The sequence below is a fragment of the Hyperolius riggenbachi genome, chromosome 1 (assembly GCF_040937935.1).
Source record: "Hyperolius riggenbachi isolate aHypRig1 chromosome 1, aHypRig1.pri, whole genome shotgun sequence".
Lineage (NCBI taxonomy): Eukaryota > Metazoa > Chordata > Amphibia > Anura > Hyperoliidae > Hyperolius > Hyperolius riggenbachi.
In genome coordinates, this window is record NC_090646.1 from 104750543 (window position 1) to 104761145 (window position 10603).

Genomic DNA, 10603 nt, shown 5'->3' on the forward strand with positions numbered 1-10603 from the left:
GATGAAACTCCCCCAGGTAATCTGACAGAAATCTAAAGTACTGTAATTATTTTAAAGGGATACTGTAGGGGGGTCGGGGGAAAATGAGCTGAACTTACCCGGGGCTTCTAATGGTCCCCCGCAGACATCCTGTGCCCGCGCAGCCGCTCACCGATGCTCCGGCCCCGCCTCCGGTTCACTTCTGGAATTTCTGACTTTAAAGTCAGAAAACCACTGCGCCTGCGTTGCCGTGTCCTCGATCCCGCTGATGTCATCAAGAGCGCACATCGCAGGCCCAGTATGGTCTGTGTCTGCGCAGTACACTCCTGGTGACATCAGCGGGAGCGAGGACACGGCAACGCAGGCGCAGTGGTTTTCTGACTTTAAAGTCAGAAATTCCAGAAGTGAACCGGAGGCGGGGCCGGAGCATTGGGGAGTGGCTGCGCCAACACAGGATGTCTGCGGGGGACCATTAGAAGCCCCGGGTAAGTTCAGCTCATTTTCCCCCGACCCCCTACAGTATCCCTTTAATGCCTGGGTTACACTACAAGCTCCAGTGATTTGAAAAGCTCTCGCTAATGTAATGCTATGTGTGTGTTCTCACTTGAGTGATGTAATCTTTTTAAAAAATCACTCATAGCATTACATTAGCAAGAGCTTTTCAAATCGCCGGCGCTTACAAAAGTGCTTGTAGTATGAACCAGACCTTACAGATCACAGTGCCATTGCTGCAGAAGTACATCATGCAGGACAGATGCTTGTAATTTAATTACCCATTATGGCCACTGCTCTACTTGTATATGCAAGAAGTTTTAAACCAGGATGATACCATTTATATGCTAACTAAAAATGAATAAAAATAAGCAAGCTTTCGGCCTTGCAGCCTTCGTCTGGCTACTTGTATATGGGGATGATGGTGGCTTCACTTATTATGAAAGAAGTCATAGCAATTTATTTGTTATACAGTATATAGAGACAATAGGTGCACTTGTTATGTAGGACATTATGCTGGATACTCTTAAAATATGAGGAAGACCTTAATCTGGCCTCCTTGATATCCCTTAGGTCTCACTTATCTTTTTCTGTGTGGGGTTGGCTAAGAACACAATAGTAAGTGCTATGTTTGCCCTGTGGTTAAAAAAAAATTCTTAAAAGGGCCCTATGGCTAATTTCTTCATTTTAAGTCCCTTTAACATAAATATTTGTATGTGTAGCAATGACAATTTCATGTATTGTGACTGATGAAAAGGATTTTTTACACTGCCAGTACACATATATAGCTAAGGAGTCACATCGGGAAGATTTACCTTACTGACACCAAATCAGCATAAACCATTGTTTAATAGGAAGCATCTGTAACTGTTTTTCGTGTTGCTGTCACATCCCCCTCCCTCTAATGAAGCTACTGGCAGTGTAAAAAATCCTTTTCATCAGTCACAATACCTGCCATTAACATTGCTACACATACAAATATTTATGTTAAAGGGACTTATAATGAAGAAATTAGCCATAGTGCCCCTTTAATTTAATTCAGCCAGTAGATCTCGCTCTAGAATTTTATTTATGGTGAAAGCCTAATTTATCTCCAGCATTTAACAGTCCAAGCAACTTTTGATGCTGAGTTAACCAGGGTCTGATATCATACAAGTGATTTTAGCAAGGCCCACTACTCAAGCATGGTAGAGAGAAATGGGATTCTCTATCAGCTCTAAATCCTGGACTGCTATATGGGAGGAACATGGGAATTGTGAATAGATCTAAAATTTTGAAAGATACTCTAGTAAAATCTTGAGGTGGCACAACACTCCTTCCAGGTTGCACAAGATCTTCCCATCGTTCTCCTCAGCCTGTTTAAGATGTTGTAGAAAAGAAGGAACACCGGGGCTGATTCACAACGCTTTACTGTTGAATTAACTCACCTTTCTTATTAACTCACAATTGACTGAGGCAACATAAACACGATAGCACAACTCTGCAAATGGACATAAGTCCAATCACATCCATTCACTGTACACTGTATGACTATGCTATTATACTCCATGCTCCCAGCTCTTCGTCTTTCCAAATGCACCGCACACACCTGTTTTGATACTCTCTCCCATCATATGCCTGCAGGGACTGACAGACCTTCAAATGTGTACATATGGAATAGTTGCCGGTGAGTTTGGCATAGGGAAAGCCAAATGACGACTCACCCTGCTGCCCCTGAAATTACGGAGGTGTTAAAAATTACTACTCCTCCAAGTCATAGCAACTCGGGGGGGGGGGGGGGGGATCTGTAATTAGGGGTCCAGCTATTGCCAGCACCCAAATTACACATGCGTGGGACAAAGTCTATATTGCCTCATGCTGTAACAATCTATTTCACCCAAGGATACATTGCCTATACTTGTTTCACTTTCCTGACTTCTCACCCTTAACCATGTCTCGGGTCACCTTGGGTTCACCCAAGGAAGGACTTCCCATGAGCTCTAAAACAGCAGCTTTTTGCCTAGCCTGTCATTTGTAGAGATTATGTGTTAGCAAACCTTGTGATTCCATGTCCTACCTGTGGATGGCATCTTGGACTATCTTGCATATCCACTACTCACCACCAGATGTCCTCAGCAGGACTTTCTCTGCAATTATGCAGTCAGCTGCAGTGAGCCTATTTGAAGACTCCACCCTGCTACACACTTTGCCAGAGCTTCAGTTCTATAGGCCTCTGCTTGCTGCTAGCTGCCTGAACTCCTGGTCCCATTGCCTGTTCCCGATTTCCCGGTCTGACCTCTTGCCTGTTTCTTTACCTTGTCTCTGGATTCTGATTTTGTACTGTATTGCTCTCCTGGTTTGTGATTTTGTGCTTGTCTTGACTTGACTTTTCCTTGATAATGATGTGGTACTGCATTCTCGGATCTGTATATAGTGTATATAGTCCTGTCACTGATAGTATTTAGCCATTGTGGTGTGTATGTGGAATAATTATTCACTGTTGTATATATTTTTGCACTTGCTGAATAAACACCATTGTTTGATACTTGCTGTCTCATCTCCTGTATGTGCTGTACAGAGTGGTCACCAGCTCTGCTGTCTGTGAGGTTTATAACATTATGATTGTTAGAAGGAGTAGTTTATAGTTTGCCTGCAGAGGATTGGACCTTGCTGACTTAAGGTGCCCATACACTCGTCAGATTGGCAGCAGATAGATAAGAAATGCATCTGATGATCTATCTGATGCATTTTTAGAACATTTTTTACCAGGATAGAATTCAAATAGATTTCAGTTTGAAATCTATTGAAATTCGATCTGACTGCATTTTTTTGCCATCAGATTTACATTAAGGCAAATGCAAACTGATAAGCAATCTCATCAGATAGACCTAAATTTTCCACCCTGCCAGTTCGATGGAAATCCATCGAAATCGATCGAAATCGGCCAACGATCGGTCGATTGGCCAACCGATTTGCGATCGATCGATTGATCGATCGGGATCGATTGGTCGGCCAGAAAATCGGCTGAGTGTATGGGCCCCTTTAGTCTGGAGACTAGCATGTGTGTATTGGCAGGGGGCCACAAGTTTGGTACAGCATGGCACATGAGCTTACTTTTCCCCAACCACTGGAAGTTTAGAAGTAAACTTGAATTACCACGGGAGAGTGGGCTGAAAATGTTGACTACAAAAAAAGTATGCCCAAACTTATGTTCGTGCTTAAAGCAGATCCGAGATGCAAAAGTAACTATAACAAATAACTTGTCTATATAGCTTATCTAAAGTTTACACAGCAAATCTAGCTGCAAACATCTTTAAAAGTTTATGATTATTTATTGCTAGCGATACAATGAGGGCAGCCATGTTCTGTTTGTCACATTGTCACAGGCGGAGGGCTGGAGATGCTATCAGCTTGCCTGTGTGTAAATTCAGTCCCCTCTCCTCCTCCCTCCTCCCCTCTGCCTCTGAAATCAATGGCTAGTAACCTCCTCCTCCTTTTGCCCAGACTGAGCTCCCATAAGCCCCTGCTACCTGGGACTGAGTGCCAAGGCTCTCTGAAAAGCTCTGGATGAGGCTTGTTTAGTTTAAAGGGAATTGGAGTATTAAAACAAAACAAAAAAAGTATTTGGCTTGAGGAATGCCCTATAAACTACCGGTATATGAAAGGAACACAATTATGCAATGAGTAAAAGTTTATCTCGGATCCACTTTAAGTAGTTCAAATGACAGAATGTATGACTGCTAGGAACTGAGGTCAGTGAGACTTGTCTACAAGTTTTTTCTTTCAGCTGTCTAATAACTGTTTGTGCACATGCATACATTGTCACAATTACTTTTTTCCCTATAGGACCTTAGAGGAAATCCAACTATCGCAGAGGTAAAGGAAGGAGAGTTTGAAGATCTTCCAGAAGCAGTAAGTGCTCTGTCATGTTATCTCAGATACTACTATGGAGGTCCTACAGACAGGATTCCCAAAACAATCTCTCCAGTGGGAAAACAAACAATATTTTTCTTCTCCAGCCCCCCAACATTCCTATCCCCTTTTGTATACTGAAAAATGAAAGCGTTAAATATTACTGCACTTGGGTTTTGAACTCCATAATATCCCTACTGCTGCTCAGTATTGAATATGATTATTTAGGGCTGGTTCACACCGGCGATTGCGGGTCGTTTCCCACCAGCTGCAGAGCTTGTGGTTAAATTGCTGCCCATTCAACCTTCACCATGGACTCTTTGACTTCTCTTTTGTAGTTTGCACTGCAACTGCAACCTATAGAGTTCCATCATGTTGGGATATTTGTTTTGGAAGTTTACAATAGCAGATAGAGTCCTGGACACATGTTTGTGTGTGTGAGCTTCCCAACATGTAGGGATGTCAGCAGCAAATTGTCCATGTCCTTATCTGGTCGGGGGTTGTGCAGGGTCTGCCAATAAGTCTGCCTGGGATCCATATAGCACTTAAAACATCCTAGACTGATTGTGGTTGTTGTCACCAAGACAGACAAGTGGCGAAGCTAATACCCCTAAAGGTGGCCATACACTGGTCGATTTGCCATCAGATCGACCAACAGATTGATCCCTCTCTGATCAAATCTGATTAGAGAGGGATCGTATGGCTGCCTTTACTGCAAACAGATTGTGAATCGATTTCAGCATGAAATCGATTCACCATCTGTGAAGCTGCCGCCCCCCCCCCCCCCTGCATATATTACCTGATCTGGCCGGCGCGAGTCCCCTGGTCTCCGTTGTCTTCTTCTCCGCGCTCGGCTCCAGCTTCACTGAACTTCCTGCCGGGGAACTTGAAACAGTAGAGGGCGCTCTACTGTTTAAACTTCCTGTCGGGACAGGAAGTGAAGTCAGCCGGAACCCAGAGCCCAACGGAGAAGAAGACAGCGGAGACCAGGGATTGTATTGCCGCTAGCGTCGGTTGGACATTTGAACGCTGCTATCGATGCACTCCCGACCCACCAGCGATCGAGCAAAATCTTCCATATGGATGATGATTTTGGACGGAAATCGATCGTTCTGTCAGCATTTGCGCAATGATTTCACAGCAGATTCGATCACAGTGATCGAATCTGCTGTATATCGGCGGGAAAATCGTTAGGTGTATGGGCCCCTTAAGCCTCTAAACTATAGGCCCTGTTATAAGTTACCAGCTAATTGCTACTGATCATATCTGAGTTATTAAGGGCCTTGACTATTAGTTATCTGCTATAGTTTTACTAATGAACAAACCTCCAAACTAGGGATGCTTGATCTCTGTTGCCAGTTGCTGGTTTGCTGAACAGTTTTATTTATAATATGAGGGATATATTCCATTAGGAATTTCAACAGCTTAATTAAAGGAACACTATCGATTTACATATTTTTTTCAATTAGGAATTGTTTGGGAAGTGCTGCTAAGTACTGGTGTATACATTTCACTAGCAACCTCTTTGTTTACTGTTATCAAAATACTTTCAAACTTTACTGATGCCAAAACTGAGGGCAGAATGAACCATTAGGGAAGGGAAAATTCCCCTCACACTTGATCAGTTAACCATGTGTGTAACTCTGTGTGAGAGAGAGAGAGAGAGAGAGAGAGGAGAGAGAGAGAGAGAGAGAGAGAGAGAGAGAGAGAGAGAGAGAGAGAGAGAGAGAGAGAGAGAGAGAGAGAGAGGAGAGAGAGAGAGAGAGAGAGAGAGAGAGAGAGAGAGAGAGAGAGAGAGAGAGAGAGAGAGAGAGAGAGAGCAACAGCTGCAGCTTCTGTGTCCTGTGTTTCTGACTGAAGTGCCTGAAGAGAGCAGAGGAAACTTGTTATGAACATTTGTAATGGTCACAGCTTTTCATACTGTTTTTGCTTTCAGAGAAAAATATTCTGTAGTCTGATATGAAACACTGGCTGTGCATTGAAGCAGACACCCCTTCTGCAATTGATTTATCCCAATATAGCTAAATCCTACACTCAATAAATTAAAGCTTTTGCCTCTGATATTTAACATGAAAAGTAGGAAAATGTTTACACAGCTACTTAGACATTATTTGTACATTGTCATTTTAGAACACTTGGGTATCGATAGTATTCCTTTAAGTTTTATACAGTTAGTTCTCTGCTAATTCATCTAAACTACAGTCCTAGTTACTGCTTACATACTTCCTGCTATTGACCACATCTGATTTATTAAAGTGTTCCCTAAAGAGGAACTGTAAGGAGAAAAAACCTTCCCTAAAAAGTAGTTTTATGACAGTGATTAAGGTGTATAGAAAAAAATTATTGACCAATAAATCTCCTAAACCCTGTCAGGGAGGTGCTGTAAAAAATGCCATATGCAGTGTAAGAGGATTCCTGTTTACTCCTGGCAGGATTAGCAAATTTTTCTTTTCTTCATCCCAGCCGTTGAAAACACACCCACAGCGAAGGTTATTACACCCTCCTCCCCCAACTTTTTTTATTTTTTTTCTAACTGATGTTAGTTGCAGCCGGGATGAGCTATAGATGCTGAGTAGTAAATAGTAATGTTGTAGCTGAATAGAGTAGGAGAAAGAAGGTGGAAGTGATAGGATAGTATAAAAATTGTAGTGTATGTGCAATTGACGTAAATTGCTATTGGATATTGTTTATAGGAGCCTAAAAGATGAGAGTGTGTTGTCTGTGTATGTCAAGCAATGGGAGAGTGGATGTAAAACAATTTTAGTAAGTAATGGTCACAGGGTAAATAAATGGATGTTTTATTATGATGAAAAGGAATAGAGGAGTAAGCAGATCGGGTCTATTTCTGTGTATGAAATTTCATCCTGGAGGACGGTGCATGAAATAGTTGCTGCTTGTTTCATGTCCCCCCTCTGAATAAAGGCAAACACCTCCCCCACGTTAGACTGAAGATGCAGGTATGGTGCACGTGAATAAAAAGGCTAAATGTCATACATCTAGTGATGATGATTGGCCAGATTTGAACAAGAGACAAATTCCTCTCTGATCGAATCTAATTACAGAGAGATCTGCGTACGTTAAAAAAAGGCGTCGGGAAAAAAGGGCGCAGGGTTTTAAACGATAAGCATTAATAACGTTTAAAAAAATTGTGCTATATATCGTTTAAAAATAATGTTTTATAAAGTTATAAAACATTAAATAATGTGTATAAAATCGACAATTGTAAAAACGTTAATCTTCCCTGTTTAAAAAGTGAAATGTATAATAACGTTTTATAAAAGATTAATAGGAATTTTACTAAAGCTATACCTAACCCTACTCTCATACAGAACCCTCCCTGTACCTACCCCTAACCCTTAGACCCCCCTGGTGGTGCCTAAACCTAAGACCCCCTGGTGGTGCCTAAACCTAAGACCCCCCTGGTGGTGCCTAACCCTAAGACCCCCCTGGTGGTGCCTAACCCTAAGACCCCCCTGGTGGTGCCTAACCCTAAGACCCCCTGGTGGTGCCTAACCCTATGACCCCCCTGGTGGTGCCTAACCCTAAGACCCCCCTGGTGGTGCCTAAACCTAAGACCCCCTGTGATAAGCATTAATAATGTTTGAAAAAATATTGTGCTGTTTTTCGTTTAAAAATAATGTTTTAAAAAAGATTGTACTGTTTTTCGTTTAACCACATAACGACCGCCCCCAGCCGATGGGCGGCGGCAAAGTCTGGGCCCAAACGACCGCAATACGCCCATCGGCGGGGGCGGCTGCGGGAGTGGCTATGCGGCGATCGCGTCATTCGTGACGCGATCAGCCGCCGGGGACTGGCTCCGCCCCCCGTTCGCCGTAACCCGCCGGCCGTTCGGAAGCGCCGGCGGGTTACTGGCATCCGGATCGCCGCTGCAACAGTGTATAATAGGCTTTGTAATGTATACAAAGCCTATTATACTGGCTGCCTCCTGCCCTGGTGGTCCCAGTGTCCGAGGGACCACCAGGGCAGGCTGCAGCCACCCTAGTCTGCACCAAACACACTGATTTCCCCCCCCCCTGCCCCCTGATCGCCCACAGCACCCCTCAGACCCCCCCCTGCCCACCCCCCAGACCACTGTTTGCACCCAGTCACCCTCCTAATCACCCATCAATCACTCCCTGTCACTATCTGTCAACGCTATTTTTTTTTTAAGTCCCTAATCTGCCCCCTACTCCCTCCTGATCACCCCCCCACCCCTCAGATTCTCCCCAGACCCCCCCCAGACCCCCCCCCCCCCCGTGTACTGTATGCATCTATCCCCCCTGATCACCTGTCAATCACCTGTCAATCACCTGTCAATCACCTGTCAATCACCCGTCAATCACCCCCTGTCACTGCCACCCATCAATCAGCCCCTGATCTGCCCCTTGCGGGCAATCTGATCACCCCCCCACACCAATAGATCGCCCGCAGATCCGACATCAGATCACCTCCCAAATCCATTGTTTACATCTATTCTCTCCTCTAAACACCCACTAATTACCCATCAATCACCCCCTATCACCACCTGTCACTGTTACCCATCAGATTAGACCCTAATCTGCCCCTTGCGGGCACCCAATCACCTGCCCACACGCTCAGATTGCCCTCAGACCCCCCCCTTATCAATTCGCCCGTGCAATATTTACATCTGTTCTCCCCTGTAATAACCCACTGATTACCTGTCAATCACCCATCAATCACCCCCTGTCACTGCCACCCATCAATCACCCCCTGTCACTGCCACCCATCAATCAGCCCCTAACCTGCCCCTTGCGGGCAATCTGATCACCCACCCACACCAATAGATCGCCCGCAGATCCGACATCAGATCACCTCCCAAATCCATTGTTTACATCTATTCTCTCCTCTAAACACCCACTAATTACCCATCAATCACCCCCTATCACCACCTGTCACTGTTACCCATCAGATTAGACCCTAATCTGCCCCTTGCGGGCACCCAATCACCCGCCCACACCTCAGAACGCCCTCAGACCCCAGCCCTGATCACCTCGCCAGTGCATTGCTTGCATCTATTTCCCCCCTCTAATCACACCTTGAGACACCCATCAATCACCTCCTGTCACCCCCTAGCACACCTACCCATCAGATCAGGCCCTAATTTGCCCCGTGTGGGCTCCTGATCACTCGGCCAAACCCTCAGATCCCCCTCAGACCCCCTTCCGATCACCTCCCCAGTGCATTGATTGCATCTATTTTCCCCTCTAACCGCCCCCTGAGACACCCATCAATCACCTCCTGTCACCCCCCTAGCACTCCTATCCATCAGATCAGGCCCAATACATCCTGTCATCTAAGAGGCCACCCTGCTATGACCGATTCCACAAAATTTGCCCCCTCATAGACCACCTGTCATCAAAATTTGCAGATGCTTATACCCCTGAACAGTCATTTTGAGAAATTTGGTTTCCAGACTACTCACAGTTTTGGGCCCGTAAAATGCCAGGGCAGTATAGGAACCCCACAAGTGACCCCATTTTAGAAAGAAGACACCCCAAGGTATTCTGTTAGGTGTATGATGAGTTCATAGAATATTTATTTTTTGTCAAAAGTTAGCGGAAATTGGATTGTTATTGTTTTTTTCACAAAGTGTCATTTTTCACTAACTTGTGAGAAAAATAAAATCTTCTATGAACTCACCATACCCCTAACGGAATACCTTGGGGTGTCTTCTTTCTAAAATGGGGTCACTTGTGGGGTTCCTATACTGCCCTGGCATTTTAGGGGCCCTAAACCGTGAGGAGTAGTCTAGAAAACAAATGCCTCAAAATGACCTGTGAATAGGACGTTGGGCCCCTTAGCGCACCTAGGCTGCAAAAAAGTGTCACACATGTGGTATCGCCATACTCAGGAGAAGTAGTATAATGTGTTTTGTGGTGTATTTTTACACATACCCATGCTGGGTGGGAGAAATCTCTCTGTAAATGGACAATTGTGTGTAAAAAAAATCAAAAATGTGTCATTTACAGAGATATTTCTCCCACCCAGCATGGTTATATGTAAAAATACACCACAAAACACATTATACTACTTCTTCTGAGTACGGCGATACCACATGTGTGACACTTTTTTGCAGCCTAACTGTGCTAAGGGGCCCAAAGTCCAATGAGTACCTTTAGGATTTCACAGGTCATTTTGAGACATTTGGGTTCAAGACTACTCCTCACGGTTTAGGGCCCCTAAAATGCCAGGGCAGTATAGGAACCCCACAAGTGACCCC

General features: G+C 44.5%; 1 protein-coding gene across 1 annotated transcript in view; it reads left to right on the forward strand.

Moving 5' to 3' along the window:
• The first annotated feature begins 1 nt into the window (after position 1).
• Positions 2-10603, forward strand: part of LOC137558088 (uncharacterized) — a 171854-nt gene continuing 161252 nt past the window's right edge. Inside the window, exons 1-2 of the mRNA XM_068271719.1 lie at positions 2-16; positions 4297-4362. Coding sequence (XP_068127820.1) covers positions 2-16; positions 4297-4362 — 81 coding nt within the window. The remainder of the gene's footprint in view (positions 17-4296; positions 4363-10603) is intronic.